The 19,893-nt window shown below is 41.3% G+C and overlaps 1 protein-coding gene across 6 annotated transcripts in view; it reads right to left on the reverse strand.

Moving 5' to 3' along the window:
* Nucleotides 1-19,421, reverse strand: part of dnah6 (dynein, axonemal, heavy chain 6) — a 67,542-nt gene extending 48,121 nt beyond the window's left edge. For 4 of the 6 annotated variants that reach the window (XR_008570677.1, XR_008570678.1, XM_054779058.1 and 1 more), the window contains exons 1-25: nucleotides 19,371-19,421; nucleotides 18,528-18,667; nucleotides 17,338-17,402; nucleotides 17,078-17,257; nucleotides 16,636-16,995; nucleotides 15,349-15,483; nucleotides 12,680-12,758; nucleotides 12,530-12,602; nucleotides 12,255-12,441; nucleotides 9,866-9,967; nucleotides 9,674-9,781; nucleotides 9,527-9,607; nucleotides 9,341-9,461; nucleotides 7,837-7,988; nucleotides 7,588-7,740; nucleotides 7,244-7,492; nucleotides 7,013-7,141; nucleotides 5,066-5,179; nucleotides 4,799-4,942; nucleotides 3,374-3,529; nucleotides 2,537-2,587; nucleotides 2,308-2,400; nucleotides 2,080-2,199; nucleotides 915-1,095; nucleotides 712-808 (exon numbers count right to left, since the gene is read on the reverse strand). Coding sequence is in view for 4 of the 6 variants with exons in the window: in XM_054779058.1 (XP_054635033.1) it covers nucleotides 712-808; nucleotides 915-1,095; nucleotides 2,080-2,199; nucleotides 2,308-2,400; nucleotides 2,537-2,587; nucleotides 3,374-3,529; nucleotides 4,799-4,942; nucleotides 5,066-5,179; nucleotides 7,013-7,141; nucleotides 7,244-7,492; nucleotides 7,588-7,740; nucleotides 7,837-7,988; nucleotides 9,341-9,461; nucleotides 9,527-9,607; nucleotides 9,674-9,781; nucleotides 9,866-9,967; nucleotides 12,255-12,441; nucleotides 12,530-12,602; nucleotides 12,680-12,758; nucleotides 15,349-15,483; nucleotides 16,636-16,995; nucleotides 17,078-17,257; nucleotides 17,338-17,402; nucleotides 18,528-18,579 (3,182 nt within the window). In the remaining 2 variants the exon portion in view is untranslated. Of the gene's footprint in view, nucleotides 1-711; nucleotides 809-914; nucleotides 1,096-2,079; nucleotides 2,200-2,307; nucleotides 2,401-2,536; nucleotides 2,588-3,373; nucleotides 3,530-4,798; nucleotides 4,943-5,065; nucleotides 5,180-7,012; nucleotides 7,142-7,243; nucleotides 7,493-7,587; nucleotides 7,741-7,836; nucleotides 7,989-9,340; nucleotides 9,462-9,526; nucleotides 9,608-9,673; nucleotides 9,782-9,865; nucleotides 9,968-10,634; nucleotides 10,676-12,254; nucleotides 12,442-12,529; nucleotides 12,603-12,679; nucleotides 12,759-15,348; nucleotides 15,484-16,635; nucleotides 16,996-17,077; nucleotides 17,258-17,337; nucleotides 17,403-18,527; nucleotides 18,668-19,142 lie in introns of those variants that run through there. The other 2 variants (XM_054779059.1, XM_054779060.1) reach the window with 2 other exon arrangements.
* Nucleotides 19,422-19,893: the final 472 nt, after the last annotated feature.

Consider the following 19,893-nt stretch of genomic DNA (forward strand, 5'->3'; position numbering starts at 1 on the left):
GTACTCTGCTCACCTGGCACCGGAACACATTTACAGCAACACACACGAGCACAAGGCTTATTTATGTCTTATATGGCTTATTATGTCTACTATAATGGGTAATACGTGTGTAAAGGTGACTAGGTGTGTTATTTCATCTGTAGAGAGCTCTAATGAACAGAACAATAATTTCATTGCATAGCAGAACTACCTGTTTTACTGTGCATATGACAATAAAAGTCTTGAATCTTGAATCTAATGATGTTAAAACCCATATTTAGAAGGTCGTAAACAGGTTTTCCATGTCTTGTATGTCTTATTTTCTCTTATTAGGTCTACTATAATGGGTAATATGAGTGTAAATGTGACATAGGTGTGTTATTTCATCTCTAGAGGGCTCTAATAATGTTAATAAACATATTTAAAACACTGTAAACTGTTTTTCTATGTCTTGTATGTCTTATTTTTTCTTATCATGTCTACTATAATGGGTAATGCAAGTGTAAAAGTGACTACAGTGGTGTTATTTAATCTGTAGAGGGCTTTAAATATGGTAAAAACCATATTTAGAAGGTTGTAAACAGGTTTTCTATGCTCTGCCTATGAAAATAGGAATCCTACTTGCAGAAATTCCACAAATTACCACAGTCAGGTCTGGAACCAATTCATTATAACAAACAAGGGATTAATATATTAGTAATTTGATATGTGCAACACAGCAAACATGGATACCTGGGGAATATGACCCTCTTGGACTCCAGGTAGTCTTCCAAACACTTTTGTATCTTGTCCAAAAGAACATTATTTTCCTGAAAAGTTTCCAAGAGATCTGTATAGAATAAAAATGACCTTTTAGGGTGTGTGAATTTGTTGAAATGTTTATCTCATGTACTGAATGTCTACCTCTTCTTCTCCCCCCATGTGTGCTCACCTACCAGGCTGTGTGGCAGCTTTCAGGGCATTGGGCATCTTTTTGACTTTGGCCATGATGGCCTTCCAGGACTTGTCCACTTTGAGAAACATTTTTGACTCCGCAGGGAGCTGCCTCTTGATGTCTGGGGCCAAGAAAATACTTTCTAAATATAGCCAGTTTCTTTGGCATGTAAGCCACTCATCCTGGGCAGGAGAAGAGATAGGTAGAAATAGTGCAAATTGAGGGCACAGGTTCATCATTTTATCTCACAAATAGTTAAACAAAGTAACATTTTAATCCACTTTTTCTTTATGAGCTAAAATGCATCATTCACACACAGTGAGTGTACCAGCTTTGTATTATTTTATAGGCACATGGACTAGAGGGAGGGACACTCTTGATCAAAATGTTAAGACCAGTTGAAAAATTGCAAGCATTTACAAAACCAGACAAAACCATTTTTGAGAAACCAATTTATTGCTAACAAGCATTAAAGTGAAATAGGCTTTTAATCAGCTGATAAACATTTTAAAACCATATCTACAAAAACCCTGAAACACCCCTAAAATAGAAATAAAATTTTGAAAAAAGGAGTCAGTCATGACTAACTGTATCATTGTTGTTAAGAGGAAGGAAGGAAGCTGGAGTTCCCGCAGAAAACACACGCATGCACGGGGAGAACATGCAAACTCCATACAAAGATGCCCGATGGAGATTCCAAACCAGATCTTTCACATCTCCTGACTGTGTGGCCAACATGCTAACCACTCGGCCACCGTGCAGCCCTCACCAAACATTACGCTAACATTACTGACACCTAGCGACCAGTGTAGAATACTACATATCATCAAATCTTTGAATGCATCTTCTGAATGCCTCATATTTGTATTCAGGTCCATTTAGCCATTTTTATGCTTGGAAATGCTCAAGTTAGGCAAAATATACGTACAATGTGCTGATTAACATATTTTTGAAAACCCGTGATCAAGTGAAGCTGCAAAATTCGAAATGTGAAGTGGCGAGGGATTACTGTACCTTTTTGACAAGGCTAAGCATGTTTATGTTTGTTAAGACCATTAGATTGTGCAGGTGTAACTCATGAGGTGTCCATTTGGATATATATTGCACATATTTTTGTGAAAGAAACACTGTGTAAACATCACTTCTCTTGTATTTGAGGCCTTTACCAGAGTTTGGTTGAAGCGGATCAGTCTCATCAGTAGTTTATCCACGCGGGCTTTGATGGGAGCAACATAACGGGACGATGCCGCTGTGCCCACGTTGATAATGCTGTCATCCAAGAGCACCTACACCGGAAAGAAGAATAACCAAAGAAATTACAACATCTGAACTCCCAAATCCTCTTATAACTTACTGTGTAATACATGTCATGTACTGTATGTGTGTATGTTTACCTGGATATCATCTGTGCCTCCCAGGATAAAGACCTCCTTGGAGTCACCATGCTGCAGCAGAGTGAAGGTCGTAGTCCACCACACATCCTCCACCTGCACAGGGACAGTTTTCACTGACACATTAATTCGAGCTTGGAAATATTGAGCCACAATATATATTTTTTTTTTCATGAAACTCATATTCGTGGCTACAAAGTGGAATGAAAACCAACTTATGTCCTCTTATTACCTTATTAATAATGGTTTCCACTGAAGCCTCCCCTGAAGCCTGTGCTGACACCTAAAATGAAAGAATTTCACCAGTTACATTGGTTTACTTATAAGATGCCTGAGAAGACTGTAATAATATAATACACAGTAATCCGTCGTTTATCATGGTTATTTAGCTCCAGACAAGATGATTCGTTATTTATAAATTGAGTATTTTCATAGTTAGAGCATAGAAAACATGTTTACGACCTTCTAAATGCTATTATTAGAGCCCTCTAGACGTGAAACAACACCCCTACAGTCACCTTTATGTTCCTATTACCCAATGTAGTACACATATTAAGAGGAAATAAGACATAAATAAGAGTTGTGGTCATGTGTGTTGCTATGTGTCCTCATGCCAGAGGATCTGAGTGGCGGTGGACAGGAATGATGTCTGAGTTTCTGCTTGGCGTGGATTACGGCCGCATCAGTAGCGCATGTTAGGGATTATTGTGCCTGTTGTGAGATCATTAAATGCGTCTTCTGAATGCCTAATATTTGTATTTTAGTTAATATTTTAGTCATTTTGATGCTTGAAAATGGTTAATCGAGGCAAAAATATGTAAAATGTGCTTAAATGTGCATATTATTTTACTAACAATAGGCCAAAAAACAGCATGATTTATTAATTAATATATTTCTGAAAAACCGTGATAGAGTGAAGCCAAGAAATTCAGAACAAAGTGGGAAGGGAGTACTGTGATAATAATATCTCATAGGTTATATCATGAAAGGTCCATGCCTCCAAGTAACGTTGAAGACACACTAGAAACAGGATTGGCTTAGTATCAAGCAGGAAGCAGGGTATACGTACTTCCTGTATCTCCATGCCATAGGAAAAGACATTGAGCTCCTCCATAACAGCCATAGTGAGCTGCTCCACATTCAAGGAGCTCCCCACCACAGCCTCCAAGGTCCTCCAGTGCTCTGGTTTCATGCACGGGTTACGCAAATCTGTGATCACAGGCACCTGAAAGGAAATAATTGTCTCAATCCTTGTGCACACGTGTCTACAAAAATGAAACACCCGTAAGTCAATAACTTCATGTTCATGTAAAGGGTCCCTGACATGATTTATCAACTTTGCTTACATATGTTATATATTGTCTGTAATTATGTTCCACATTTAAACATTTTTGAACGCCAACAATAAATTCACAAAAATGGCATTTATAGTTCATGGCGCCATACATGACAAAATAACTCCTGCTGTTAAGCCTCATTTCCGGAAATTACATCATCGGGTGACACTTCTCAGCTAAAGCAGAGTAAACGCTTCTCGAGGTAGATGGTTGATTTGGTTCAGTATATTTTTCATCAAAATGGTAGTCATGCCAAAATGTTGTGTTGCCGCTGGATGTTCATAGTATCTGTGTGGTACCGTACATTTGTTTTCTTTTCCAAAAGTGGAAGGTTTAAGACAAAAATGGAGGAAGCGAGTGCAGAGAACAGGAGACAGATGGACGCCCGCCTCGACTTCTGTTCTTTGCAGTGATCATTTTACTGATGACTTCTTCAAAAGAACACCTTTACAAGAAGCATTTGGCTTGAAAGTACTATGAAAAGAGATGTTATTCTGCCGGTACACAAAACAAGGAAGAATGACCACTGCATCAAAGTTGCCACAGAACAGAGCAAGTCATATCTTATTTACATAATGTCTTCTAAACACTGTTCCATGATAGCGACAAGGATGTAAAGCATTATACATGTTATATAAACATCTTTTCACAGCATATACTGTGGGGGGCGGGGGCCACCACCGGCATGAATGTATCCTCGACGTGCGGCCACATATACAAACAGGCTATAAAGACCCCTTCATGCTCATTAAGAAGCCAATCTCTAGGTCATCTCTAAATGTTTCTCCTTTATTTTCTCCTCCAAAACTACTGACACATCTTCTAAACATCCTCTGTCTTGTACACCGTTATGTTTGTGTCTCTGAGCGATCGTACTCGGATGATGTCACTTTCGAAATTGAGGCTGAACAGCGAGAGCTAGTTCCTCACAGCTGCCGCCATGAACTATAAATGTAAACCAAAACACTCTTTTTTTAGCCATCCACACACAAACACTTGGGAGTTTTCCAAAAGGACAAAAAAAGTTTGCGTGTGGACAAGAAGCCATAACGCTTTTTTAAAATGGCTGTATTCATGTGGACATCCAAAGTCTGCATTGTCATGTGCTATGGTGTCATAAAATGATGGTTATTTACTGCACACATTGTCTTACCCACCCTCTGTTTCATGAGTTCAACCTTATCCTTCAGACAAGGCACAACGTTGTTGCGTGGCAAGCCTTTCTCCATCTGGCTGATGTACTTGTTGTATCTGTTGACCTGCGAGTTCAACTGTTCCATGTCCAGCTGCAAAACCATGTTCTATGAATGGGTAAGGATAAGCACAGGCATTAATTGGCAAGTGACATAAAGCTTTGTGGAGGGAAAAAAAGCAGCACATTTGAAGCATCTTCATTGTTCATCATTCATTCAAGTGTGCCTCACCTGTTTCCATTTGTCTTGTAATGAGTCCCATTCCTCCTGAGAGTCCCAAAGGAGCTTCTTGAGTCGAAACTCTGCTTTGAGATCATCCAAGTCATCAAATTTGGTCACCTCCAACTACATTCATCACAGCATTCACAAAACAGTAGTTAAAGTTGTCCGGAATGGTGGTTCATTAGATGTTATGACTACAGTATACAGTTAGTTTTGGGGTAGAATACATGAGCAAGTGTGCATGAAATAGGAAAAACATCAATTATTGTGAAAAAGTCTGTTTGGGCCATGTACTGTACAATCTTGGATGAGAACCTCTTGGGCTCAACCAGAACACTTAGGATGGATCACATGTTTTGGATGCAGCAAAATGTATTTGATGCACAATGAGGTGTTATACCGTAATTTCCGATGTATAAGCCGCTACTTTTTCTTAAACTTTTAACCCTGCGACTTCCACGGCCGAGCGGCTAAATTATCGCTAAGTTCTAATCTTGTGACATCTCCTTTACGTCAGAACGACTACTTATCGTTTAAATACTGTGCTGCTCGTGAGTCAGTGAGCAAACGGTAGCTCTTTCTTTGGCAGAAGCCAATCACAATCAGTGCACTCACGGCGAGCTTGTCAACCCATTGGAAATTGCATGAGGTCATTACTCAATGTAACAGTCTGACTCACGGTGTCAGTTTAGTAAGCTTATCCCATAGCAACTTAACACTCAAAAGGTATACCTAAGGAATATAAAAATAAGTACCAATGCGAGTTTAAAATGAAAAACTATTTTAAACTTTTCCCATAATGCATTGCGTCTGAGCAAAGCATTCATTGGTGCCTGCCGGGGCACTGCGATGATGTCAGCCTCCCCCTGGGCTCTGGGCTCCTCTGGCTCTCTCTGGTGGTTCCAATGAAATGCTTTGCTCAGATGCAATGCATTATGGGAAAACTTTTAAATAGTTGTTTTTATTTTAAACTCATATTGGTACTTGTTTGCATATTTCGTAGGTATACCTTATGAGTGTTAAGTTGCTGTGTGATGAGCTTAGCATTCTTTGTAAGATGACACCGTGAGTCAGACTGTTATATTGCGCAATGACGCCCTGCTATTTCCAATGGCTTGACAAGCTTGTTGTGAGTTTTTTTCATACCTCATGATTGGCTCCTGTCTATTAAAGACCTGCCTGGTCCTCAAGGACTCGTGCTTTGTTCGAGTTTTATTGTCATATGCACAGTAAAACAGGTAGTTCTGCTATGCAATGAAATTCTTGTTCTGTTCATTCTCCCAAAAGAAAGAAAGAAAGAAAAACAAGAAAACGAATAAGAACAGAAGAAACATTAATACCAATAAATTAAGCAACAACAACAACAAAAGAGACATTAGCTTTCCCAAAATGGGGACTTGGAACAGCCTTCAAAGCACCTTTCATGTTGCTGTAGACTTGGTACAGGATGCTATTTGCCCTCGTGGGAAAGCCTACAGGCTGATAACATTTGGGGAGAACAGTCCCCGAATTATATAATATGCCATTTTGTGACGTGGAGATGTCCGTAATTTACAGTACAGTACAGTAATTTACAGTACTTGGTGTTATACTACTAAATCACAGAAGCTGAAATCTAAGATTTGTATAATTTCTTTAATCGTGTTTGTGACACTCTTTTGCATGTCACAAAATGGCAAAGCACAAACGGGCTGAAAAAAAGCAGACACGCAGAAAATATTCAATACTGTTTACCCTGTTTATTCAATGTGTTTGCAGTATATTTTTATATGATTATAGCTTCAAAACACTGTAGTCTGTGCCTCATGCCCCTCAAAGTGTCAACACCCTCTCTGATGCCCCTTTCAGAAATGCTGAATCTGGAACATACACTGTAATTATTTGGCCCACTGTATTTAGTGGGGTAAGGAAGTAATCATGATTGGACCCGTATTGATGTTTTCGTGATTAAATTACCTTGAATTGTTTCTGGTAGGATGTATACGCTGAGGCCTGGGCCTGCAGCTCATCAATGGAAATTTGGATCTCCTCAAGCAGAACACGCACTTGGGTAAAATCTGCATTGATGTCTAAGATTTGTGGATCCTATCCATGAGCAGATAAACACGAATGCAAGGACAACACGTTCATCAGGGATTCCAATCCAAACTTGTGGAAATGAACAGAAAATCTAATTTCATTATGTACCTGAGACTTTTCTTTGATTTTCTTGACCTTTTGGTTGAGTTCTTTGATGTCTTTCTGCAGGGCCAGTGAAAACTTGTCCATCATTTTGTAGCGGTCAAAGACGGCGTCGTTGATGATGAGGTGCAAAGAGTTCATGTACGGCTCCATGGAGGCGAATGCCACGTCATCCGCTGTGATGGGAAGGGAAGATATGTTGATGAGATTGTACATCTCACACACGGTGTCCTGCTCCTTCTCCAGCACTTTCATCTGAATGGGGGGGTGGAGAAAGGAACACAATATTACAGTAGATTACACAGGAGGAGAAAGTCGCTTTATTTTGTTCTTAGATGTGAATTGCGTACCCTCTCTGGTATCTCATCAAGGAAGGTGAGATAGCTGGCTAACTCCGTTGTCGTCGTGGGACTGAGCTCGAGTTTAAATTGAGCTTCACCCGCTTCGGCCATGACGGCTCCCAGTTTCCTCTTCGCCTGGTGCATCAGTATCTCGTTGATTACCTAAAACGGAATCAAATTTGAGAGTTGTCTTGACACACCAATTAATGTTTGTTTACTCTGCGATAGGGTGGAAAGTGGCTTTGTACAAATCCTGACCTTCAGACAGCGGAGGGGCGAATTTATGAGTTTCTCTTTCATCTGAGTTTTGTCCACGAGCAGCAGGCCCAGATGTCTTTGTTCCTGGATAGCCTCAGCTTCATCATGCTCGTTGTGATACAAGTCCAGTGATGTTCGAAAAAACTCCAAATCTGTTCAACATAGCAGCCACGTGTCCCTCATTCACTCTCAGTTGTGGGTGTTTACTAGGAGCGTCTTAGAATAGTCAATTATTGAACGATTCCATTCAGAACAGTCCGATTTGACTACCAATCTCGCTGTCGGATCATATAAAAATGTCACGTGATAAAGATTGTACCATTCTAACTACATAGGGGGGTTTCCACAAGCACACCTCTTTCTCTTTTCTGTGCGTTCTAAAGAGAGAAAAACAGTTAGCGTGAGGGAGCTAGCAATGCACGTAATGGGATACACCTATTTTGACTATAAGTTCTTAAAAAACCTCCAACGTTTTATCGTTTTATATAAATGCTTTGACCATGCAGTAATATTTTGATAATTTTTAACATTACCGGAATTACTTTACTGGCCGCATTGATTTCGTATCTAGCACTACTAAGGTTGGAGCGTGATGTCGACAGGCGGATCGGTGCTGCGTCGCTGTACCGGACTGTCGTGCTGAAGAGAGAGCTGAGCCGGAAGGCAAACCTCTCAATTTACTGGTCTATCTATGTTCCCACCCTCACCTATGATCATGAGCTTTGGGTCGTGCCTGAAAGAACGAGATCAGATACGAGCGGCGGAAATGAGTTTCCTCCGTAGGGTGGCTGCACTCACCCTAAGATAGGGTGAGGAACTTGGTCATCCGGGAGGGGCTCCTTCCCAAGGAGATGAGCCAGTTGAGGTGGCTCGGGCATCTAGTCCGGACGCCTCCCGGATGACTCCCTGGTGAGGTGTTCCGGACATGCCCAGCCGGGAGAAGGCAGACCTACGACACGCTGGAGGGATTATGTCTCACAGCTGGCCTGGGAACGCCTCAGTGTCCTCCCGGTGGAACTGGAAGAGGTGGCCGGGCACCGGGAAGTCTGGACTTCCCTACTGAGACTGCTGCCCCCGCAACCTGGACCCGGATAAGCGGAAGAAAATGGATGGATGCCACTACTTATGTCAACAACAGCAGCGTGTCAAGCACGTGTCTGTTTCCTACTACTTATCATGGCAGACTTTGTGAGAGCTGCCGCCGCCGCCAGCGGAGAGTGAGCAACCACAACTTTCGCTGACTTCCTGTGTAGTCGTGGAGAACAATGGAAACTGAAGCCACATCCAGATGGATACTAACATGACACATTTCACTGTCCATAACGGTAACATCGTTGTAACGTTTGAAATAGTAATAGATAGTAATAGAAATAGTAATTAGATTACCTGTCACTGGAAAACAATAACGGCATTAGTTACTGTTCGTATTTCAAATAGTACCTTCGAGCTGTGAGACCTCAGTGCTAACCCTTTTATAATAAAATAATGATGCATTAGATAATACCATGGTCTTGTTTCCGTAGGGCATCCAAATCCAGACCTTCATTCTCCTTGTAAAACAGCTGAAAACGCTCAAACATGCGTGAGCACACTTCAGCAGCTTCAAAAGTGACCTGCAGTGATTCCTGGGGAGAGGAAACACACACCAAGTGTAGTCTGGAGTGTTAGTTTGTTACAAAGTGTCACTCACCTTAATGTTTTGGACGATACTTTGGATGTAGCCGTCGTTTTCAAGGACAGAGCCCAAACTGGGAGCATCTCCATATTCATCCTTTGGGTGAACACGCACGTTAAATCCACAACGTAACCAATAAAAAACACATATGGCGTTAGATACCTCAAAGTTATCCTGTGTTAAAAGTGAAATGAATTCCGGATCTGCTGTTAGAGTTTCAATTGACATGACGGTTTTCTGGTACTTCCCAATGATCGCTGCGACGGTCACCTGCCCCAGTGAACAAACTCAGTGAGTCTTCCGCTTGGGCTTTTCATGTCAGTGGGTTTATTAATCAATTGATCGTCTTTTAACCTGAAAGTTCTCCTCAGAAGGTTTGTAGGACAGTGCATTGGTGTCAAGCACAAGTTCAGTTGTCAGCATTGGCTGGCTGTAGGCAGCTTCTGACTCTGCAGTCTGTTAAGTGACAATTGTAGTTTTGAGAACCTCGTTGGAATACATATCAGACCCTCCAGGATTTTGCAAATTCTTCCACATTCAACCAATCCCTGGAAATTATTATTATAGAATGAACTCCATTTGCACAAAAGAAGAGGTCAGCTTGACCTGAGGTTGTATAACATCGTTAGCTAAATTCCTTCAATCTTGTTATTTCCGGTGTGAAAAATAACATTGAAAGGCATGTTTCCTGTTTTACATGTGTCCTCGAATGTTAAAATATTTACCATTTAAAAAAATTGTCCTCAGTTCTTCCGGAGGTGGAGGCACAAGTGATAGCTACGAAACAGGGTCCTACCCAAAACTTCTCCTTCACTCCAATGCTTTCTCAACTCTTCTGGTCCAGTTTTGGATGAATTTCTGTTGTTTGGTATATACACTAAGTCCCCAACTAATGAACACAATTGGTTCCAGATGACCGTTCTTATGTTGAATTGTTCTTAAGTCGGGGAAAAGGTAATATTACCAATGATATAGGTACTACATGTACGTGTATGCATATACAGTATATGTGTATGTATGTAAATATGAGTTTGGATGCAGTAGTAATATTAAACGAGGATAATTAATGAAAATAACAGTAATAAAAATGATATAATAATACTTAATGATAAATGTCATTTACCTTTGAAGAGGAGTGGTCGAGCATACGTCGTTGTGCTGGAGCTGGAGGTGAAGATATTGAAAAAAAGGACAAATCGTCGTCATCGTTAGACTCTTCTAAAAGAGGTAGTGTTCTGCGGATGGTGTAGAATTAAGCAGGCCTATAAACTCTTCATAAACTTTAATCACACGCTCTGTCCGGGTTGTATTATACAGCTAACAATGTAGCTTTCTCTCTTCCGCTGTTGGTCCCATTAGCAGTGTCACAGTGCCCTCTGCTGGTCAAGCATGTAACAGTATAAATAGGGACTTTATAAGGAAAAACACATATCGTATCTCTGAAAGTTCGCACGTCGGATGTTCGTTAGTAGGGGACTGAGTGTATTGTTATATATTTTTTGATATTATTCCCTCTCATTGAGTAAAAGACTTTGCTGCAACACTCGTTTACACTTCGTTTACATTTAAAAAAAACACCATTCGCCTCGTCAGATCGACAAACCTGATGGGACAAATGTTTCCATCAAGTTGGGGTCGTCAGGTGGGCACCCTCCTTCATATGTGTTTTGATGATGGGCCCACGGCACCTCCAGAGAGCTCATCGGCAACACCTGGTGTCCCAGGTGTGCCCCCCTCTGTTTTCAACACTTCTGTGTCCCTGATGTTAATTTGTGACCCAGGAGATGTCTCGCCTCTTCACACAAAGCCACCGACTAGCTCCCTCTGCTGCTCCTGGGAGTGCTTTGAAGGTTTGGCGTTGGGCTTGGCCTCTAATTCCCAGATAAATTAGCAGCCTGGTGGTAGACTTGCCCACGAAGTCTCTGCAGCCGACTTCCACAAGGCAAACCTTGGCTCTCCATCCTCGTTTTTCAGCGTCGGTTGCCAGCCCGGTGTACTTGAGGGTCTTGCTTTTGAAGGTCTCTTCCAAAGCATCCTCCCAGGCAACCGTGAGCTCCATCATGTAAACTCTATGAAGTGTGGAGGACCAGAGCATGAGGTCGGGTCTGAGGTTTTTGGTGGCAATCTTAGATGGAAAGCAGAGCCTTTGGTTCAGGTCTGCCACCAACTTCCAGTCGTGTGCCCCTCCGAGCTGGCTGATGTCCGAAGTTGTGTGGACTTCAGCTGTGTGTTTCAGGTTGGCTGGAGATGTTAGAGGGGGTAGGCAAGACACCGCACCTGGCCCGTAGGATGAGGCTGATAATATTACGACATTATTCTTGTGAAATTTAGACTTTCTTGTTAGATTACAACATAACTTTCTCTTCATATTTTAACTCTATTATTGTAAAATTACTGCAGATTTTTAAGTTTTTGCTGGTGTCTCTTTTTCTTGTTAAATCGTACTTTTAGAATGTGCCACACTTTGGACACCCCTGCGGTAAACTGAGGACTTCAAGTTGTTCAGTAAAAAAGCTGGGTCCTTCACCCCTCAAACTCGGTTATTTAACATTCCACGACACTTCCTTGTATACACTGACAGAGATGTGGACATGTGAGGATAGTCTCTCATCCTACCTCATTTACCAGCAAAACAAAATCAGGCATTTTGGGCTGCGGCGATCACAAAAAAAGCCTGCAAAATTCCGGAGGGACTGATATATAGACAAGTGGGGTCATTAGTGGTACAGAAGCAACTCCCTACTTTACGATCCACCTTTTCCTCGCTAGAGTGGGCTTCAGGTTCAAGGTGCTGGCCCCAGGTTTCAATGACTTCACGGCTAGGGATTTGAGCCACCTGCTCTTGGAACACAGCCAGCATCTTCTCCACCGCGCTCACAAACAGCATGTGCAAGGTGTTGACCATCAGATAGTCCACGAGACGTATGAAGCTGGGTATGTGAGAGAAGCAGAAGGCGTGGAAAGGCGTGTGTGGAACATCCACTGCTGACACAGAGACAAATGAAGACAACCACCTACCAGATGAGGCGCTTACAGAAGAAACCCTTGCTGATGCCCAACAGGATTTGGATTTCACTCAGTTTGTCGCCATCTGTGCCACACAAACAGCTTAAAATACAATCTATACATTTGGAATCAAATGTGTCCAGGCGATGAAAATGTGCACACATTCTGACAGGAAGTTACAACAGGCACTCATTGTCACTTCCTTCAGCAGGTTTTGGAATTTCTGAAGGTCATTCAGTGCCTAACAAAAGCAAACAATTAAGGTCAAAGATTATATAACCAAAAAAAGACTTGTCTCAGTTACACACCGGGGTCTCAAACTCACTTGACATCAAAGTTTAGTGTTGGTTCGGCTCATCAGAGGCACTTTAGCTTGCTTAAAGGACAATGTTCTTTACTTGGGTAAACAATAGCCAACACTGAACTGGCAGTGAGCTTGTCGCACAGTGAAACAACAGGAAGGTCAATAGACAGAACACTACCTACAATCACGGTGCAAACACTTACAGTGGTGTGAAAAAGTGTTTGCCCCCTTTCTGATTTCTTTTACTTTTGCATGTTTGTCACACTTAAGTGTTTCAGATCATCAAACAAATGTAAATATTAGTCCATGACAACCAACACAACTGAACACAAAATGCAGTTTTTAAATGAAACTTTTTATTAGGGGAGGAAAAAAAATCCAAAGCTACATGGCCCTGTGTGAAAAAGTGATTGCCCCCTGAACCCAATAACTGGTTGGGCCACCCTTAGCAACAACAACTGCAATCAAGCGTTTGTGGAAGCGCTCTGGAAGAATTTTGGCCCACTCATCTTTGAAGAATTGTTGTCATTCAGCCACATTGGAGGGTTTTCCAGCATGAAGCGCCTTTTTAAGGTCATGCCACAGCATCTCAATAGGATTCAGGTCAGGACTTTTACTAGGCCACTCCAAAGTCTTCAGCCAATCATTGTCCTGCTGCAGAACCCAAGTTGGTTTCAGCTTGAGATCCCCAAGATATGGCAAACCTTCTCCTTTAGCATTTTTTTGTACTAAAAGTAATACAATTTATTTAGACACTCTTTTCTAAGAAGCCAAAGGCACTTTACATTGGAGCAAGCAAAGCAATCAATACAATGTACCATAAAACAGAAGAATAAAAGACATATGCAGTTCAAATGAGAATAACTAAGCAAAAATGAGATTAAATGTTATAAGCAAGTTTGAAGAGATGGGTTTTAACATGAGACTTAAAAGTGGGCAGGTCAGTGCAATTACAGGGAAGGGGTTTCTAGAGGGAGGGGGTAGCGAAACTAAAAGCTCTGTCTCCCCCAGGTATGGCACTTGGCCATTGAGGGCGGGGACAGGAGGCAGGCATCAGAGGTGCGAAGGTAACAGTTTGGGGAGCAAAAGTGGAGGAGGTCAGTGAGGTAAGGGAGAGCCAGGTTATGTAATGCTTTGAAAGTGAGTAGCATGATTTTAAAACTGTTTATGGTATTGGACAGGATGCCATTTAGGTTTTGGAGGACAAGGGGTGATGTTGTCATAAGAGAAGGTATGAATAGGTAAACGGGCAGCAGAGTTCTGAATATACTGACGTATTTTTAGAGTTTTGCTTGGAAGCCTGAGAAAATACTGTTACAGTAATCAAGTCTGGTGGTGATGAAAGCGTGAATGAGGGTTTCAGCAGTAGAAAGGGATAGGGAGGGGCGAAGACGGGTGAACTTTTATAGGCAATGTTTTTGTTAGACAGCAGAATTCATGGTTCCATTTATCACAGCAAGTCTTCCTGGTCCTGAAGCAGTAAAACAACCCCAGAACATCACACTACCACCACCATATTTTACTGTTGGTATGATGTTCTTTTTTCTGAAATGTGGTGTTACTTTTACGCTATATGAACACACCTTCCAAAAAGTTCAGCTTTTGTCTCGTCAGACCACAGAGTATTTTTCCAAAAATCTTGAGGATCATCAAGATGCTTTCTGGCAAAATTGAGATGAGCCTTAGTGTTGTTTTTGTTCAGCAGTGGTTTTGGTCTTGGAACTCTGCCATGCAGGCCGTTTTTGCCCAGTGTCTTTCTTATGGTGGAGTCATAAACACTGACCTTAACTGAGGCAAGTGAGGCCTGCAGTTCTTTGGATGTTGTTGTGGGGTCTTTTGTGACCTCTTGGATGAGTAGTCGTTGCGCTCTTGGGGTCATTTTGGTTAGCCAGCCACTCCTGAGAAGGTTCACCACTGTTCCATGTTTTTGACGTTTGTGAATAATGACTCTCGCTGTGGTTTGCTGGAGTCTCAAATCTTTAGAAATGGCTTTAGAACCTTTTGCGTACTAATAGATCTTAATTAGTCTCAGTTAAGTTATGTTTTAACTGCCGGGGGCAATCACTTTTTCACATAGGTCATGTAGGTTAGGATTTTTTTTCACTTAAAAACTGCATTTCGTGTTCAGTTGTGTTGTCACTGACTAACATTTTAATTTGTTTGAGGATCTGAAACACTTAAGTGTGTCAAACATTCAAAAAAATAAGACATCAGGAAGGGGGCAAAAGCTTTTTCACACCACTGTAAATGACAGCACAACATGTAATGGGTAAGTAAACACGTAGTGCAACTGCTAATACTATGGGGAATAATAAACACAAACGTGTAACTTTTCTCTAGCAGGAAAGAGTAGGCTATGCTATAAAAAAAAAAACCATTTATGTTGTGAACTTTTATGAATAAAGATTGAGAACAGTTGTGCTTTTTTTGTGGAACAGTTGATGCGGCCCAGCCGGGCCCCCCAGCCAGGTCTGTTGAGTTGGAGACCCCTGATGTGCACCAGGACACCAGCATTGTACAAATGTACCTCTCCCACTTGTTCCGCCTGAGCAGTCTGAAACTCCTGCAGAGTGTACGTGTATTTCTTCTCAATGTGACACAAGTTTGTGGTTCTGATGTGGTAACACATCTTCCTGATGTCGGTCAGTGCAAAGCTTAGCGACTGTTGGGAAACATGCAAAGGTCCATTATTTGATACAAAACAATACATGGCCAGTTGGAAAGTTGATGACTCCAGGGGTTGACTTCAGACAGAGAGGTTAATTAAAGGCTCAGGAATTTTTTTGATTCAAATGTGAAGCAGTAGTTGACAATATATATGATGAGATAATGAATTTGGGTTTTTTACTATCACAGTAGTAGAAATACATACTTGAAACATTTCATTTTGTGTGTAGTAAATCCACAGAACAGTGGATTCGTACGCATTCGCCCATTTTTAGTCCAAATTAATTTTTCCACCGAAATAGGCTGCTCATTCACCTTCTCATTTTTGCTGGGGTTTTCTTCCCCAAATATTTCAACTTTTTTTCAAATAATCTTTGCAAATTGTCTTCTCATAATATTATGATTTTATCCCTGTAATATTTTGGCTTTATCCCCATAATATAACTTTTTCCCATTACCTAATTTTCCAAAAGTGACAACTTTATTTTGTTTCCTTTGTTTCTCGTAATATGTTAAATTGTTAAATTATATTTTTAGAATGTGCTGAGGGTCAATTATAATATTGGGTTGCGCCGCAAATGGGCCCCAGGACACACTTTGGACACCCCTGGGCTAGACCGTGACTCCCATTCCATTTGTTCACAGATCATCTTACATTATCACTCATTAGTACTTTAAATGTGTTTAATATGTAAGTGTATGCGGCATAGTTAGGCCTGAAATGCGAGTGGAGAGCGGCAGTTGAAGAGAGAAGTGGAGGGTTCTGGAGATGAATGCAATCTCATGATGACAGTCACTTTCATTACAAATGTTGATCTGAAATCGGAGGAGAACCTCAATGCCAAGCTAGCGGAAGGGTTTTGGAGGGGGAGGAGCGAGGCGTGTGTTAAAAAATGTCAAATACTTGGATTTTTTCGCCATTTGCCCCTCCGAAACGTGGGGAAACTGCATATAAGTTTCAGTTTTTGAGTTCAACTACTGAAATGTTCGAATATTCCAATTTATTGAGATGCATCTACCAGCAAGTATGTAGTACTAGTCAAAAGTTTAGAGACACTTTTTCATGGTATTGAATGACAAGGTGTCTCCAAGCTTTTAACTGGCATTATACAGTACATTATATATAGACAGAAGGTAATTTACCTACCGGATTGATCATGAACAGGTTCTCCTTGAGGGCTTCCTGAGCCATGTGGATCTTCTTGGCGCACACTTTTTTATGCCAGATATAAAAAGGTTTGAACAATTTGAAGCGGGCAAAAAACGGGATGAGAACCAGCTTGCGGTGGAGTTGATACTCCTCTTCGAAGCGCTCCAGGCTTACAAAGTCGTAGTTTTCCCGACACGTGGACAGCACGCCATCCGTGCTGACCATGGTGTAGTCATCCTTGCTGTGCTCGAAGATTCGCACTTCAGAGGGCGCGTCCAGGTTGGCATCTTTCTTTAGGGAAAAGGGTCTTTTCGCAGGACATGAGGTTGACACTTCGTTTAGGGAGCGATGATTCGCCTAAAGTGGAGGGAGGGTACAACAAAAAAGTCGCCAATCAACTTATTATTTGTTTTTTTCTTTTCACATGAGTGTCACTGACCTTGGCGCTGGATTGCAATGGAGGAAGTTTAACAGGAGATGGCGCACTTCGCCTCTGCGGCTGCTCTTTTTCTTGGGCTAACGGCGCCTGAGAATGCCAACCTGGAAAGTACTTGTTTTTCTGGGATTTTACGTGCTCTTCCATCGGCATTTTCCTTTTAACGCGTCTTTTCAGCAGAGCCTAAATCCCAGTAAGAAGCAGACAATGCTGTCTGTGCACAACAACGTGTTATTATTAATGATTGCCTTTGTTTTACATACCTGTGTGTCTTTAGAATGTAGTGGAGGAAACATGGTGGAACTCTGCTGTCGTGGAGACATGAACTCTGAAATAAGATGGTATGGTTTGTTAGTTTCAGTAAATGGAGTTTAGAAAAAAATGACACTGTATAGCAGGGTGCACAAAGTGCGGCCCAAGGGCCATTTGCGGCCCGCAGCACATTCTAACAAGTACTATTTAACAAGAAAAATAAAAAATAAACCAAAACACCAACAACAGCAAAAATTTATGGAAAAGTCAGCAGTAATTTTACAAGAATGAACTCAAAATATTAAGAGAGAAAGGGTTTTAAGAAATTTATAAAAATGTTACGAGAATAACATTGTAATATTACGCAGAAAGATAATGTCATTTTAGTGGCATAAAGTTTAAATATTAAAGAAAAAATACTTTTTTTTAGTTGTAACATTATGAGAAACAAACAAAACAACAAATAAAGTCGTCAACAAAAGACCCCACAACATCCAAAGAACTGCAGGCCTCACTTGCCTCAGTTAATGTCAGTGTTCATGACTCCAGCATAAGAAAGACACTGGGCAAAAACGGCCTGCATGGCAGAGTTCCAAGACCAAAACCAATGCTGAACATAAAGAACTTTTAGGCTTGTCTCAATTTTGCCAGAAAACATCTTGATGATCCCCAAGACCTTTGGGAAAATACTTTGTGATCTGAACGTTTTGGAAGGTGTGCGTCCCATTACATCTGGCCCCAAAAAGAACAGCATACCAACAGTAAAATATGGTGGTGGTAGTGTGATGGTCTGGGGCTGTTTTGCTGTTTCAGGACCAGGAAGAGTAGCAGTGATAAATGGAAGCATGAATTCTGCTAAAGGAGAATGTCCGGCCATCTGTTGGTGACCTCAAGCTGAAACCAACTTGGGTTCTGCAGCAGGTCAATGATCAAGCAAGCACGCAGCTCCAAGTGCCCGCCGGCAGCACTCGTGCACCCCCAAAACATGAAGATTCCACCACCACCAAGGCAAAAACAATAGCTTGCTACTCACTTGCGTTGCCAGATACTCAGACAATGTATGTTGCTATATAAGCAGCATGAATAACAATTGTTACATATTGTTAAATAAACACCTCTCTGAGAATGTCAATATGACTTGGTCACAGGTTAGCAGACCCAAGTTATGTACTAGAACTCATTAGATTGTAGATATTTTTACCTGTGGAGTCATCCTCCATGTCCTGTCCAGATGAGGTAGATGTCGAGGCCATTGTTGGTAAAAAAAAACAAAAACAAAAACAAAAAACACTAAATAGATAAATAAAAATTAAAAAAAGTCCCCACAGAACCGGCAATGGACTACAGAACAGAGAAGGGATATAGATAAATTTTTTGTTCACAACTTTGCATCATTTTTTCTCGTCTTGTTACTTCATTAGCATAAACGAAAACTGCTATCATGCTGTCATGAATGAACGTCAAACAGGAAAGTAAATATTCGTGACGCCATTGTGGATGTTCACGCACAGAGAGGAAGTTACGCCGAGAGTACTGACGTGCGACGCTCATTTTAGCTTTAATTATGCCCCTTTTGTACATCTCTTTTTCCTTTTTATCGTGGAATATAATTTGTTAAACGCTACACCGGCCTACATAAGCTTTTTTATTAATGGCGTCCACCAGTGTTGCCAGATGGGAAATGTTCCATTACCTACCAGAAGCTTAATATCATCATATTTCGAGGACATATCCGATTTCATGTTGCTCGGTACCATTGGGTAGAGTAAAACATTACTACAGACCTTGTATAGTACAGCTTAGAATGCAGTTTTACCTTTAAATAAACTGTCAGCACTGATGGAGAAAAGCTGACACTGGCAACAGCGCCCCCGCCTGGCTGCATAGACGCACGTGAGAATGCACATCATCACACGTAATGCAGGATGTGCCCTGTTAGTGTTTGCTAATAGCCATGTATTGAAGGGCTCAAAGTATCCTACTATATAGCTTAAAAAAATATTGGCCGTATCTCGTACGGAGGATAGCATGATCGTACAAATACCATAATTATCCGACGTCTGGTAACGAGGCCTCTTCGTCCTCCCTCTTGAGCTGGCTCCAACTAGCAGGTAAACATCACTGCCCCCTATCGGCCACCCGCATATTACAGCGCAGAACTATACACAGTACTCCGGTCGCTAAAACTTACCTATTACACAAGTAAAAGGCGTCTGCAAGACAAGCTGCACATCAGTGTTCGAGCTAAAATAAAAACAATTACGAAAATCAGATCCGATCGATGGATTTGACTGAATCTTGCAGCATTCGTAAATTTAAAAAATGACAATTAGTAAGGTAATTGCGTCAGAGAATTCGTGTGCGACTGCGGTGAGCTGAGGTTTACCGTTTCCTAGCAACGCAACGCTTTCCCAACTTGCAGTGCAGCCAAACAGACCTGCACATTCAGAATGGATTTATGATAGCCACCGAGACGCGCACGGTTATAAATCTAAATGCATTTTGGCAGCTGTAACACTTTACAATATATTTACAGTATATATATATTATTCCAGCACCAGTTTTTA

The sequence above is a fragment of the Dunckerocampus dactyliophorus genome, chromosome 6 (assembly GCF_027744805.1).
Source record: "Dunckerocampus dactyliophorus isolate RoL2022-P2 chromosome 6, RoL_Ddac_1.1, whole genome shotgun sequence".
NCBI lineage: Eukaryota > Metazoa > Chordata > Actinopteri > Syngnathiformes > Syngnathidae > Dunckerocampus > Dunckerocampus dactyliophorus.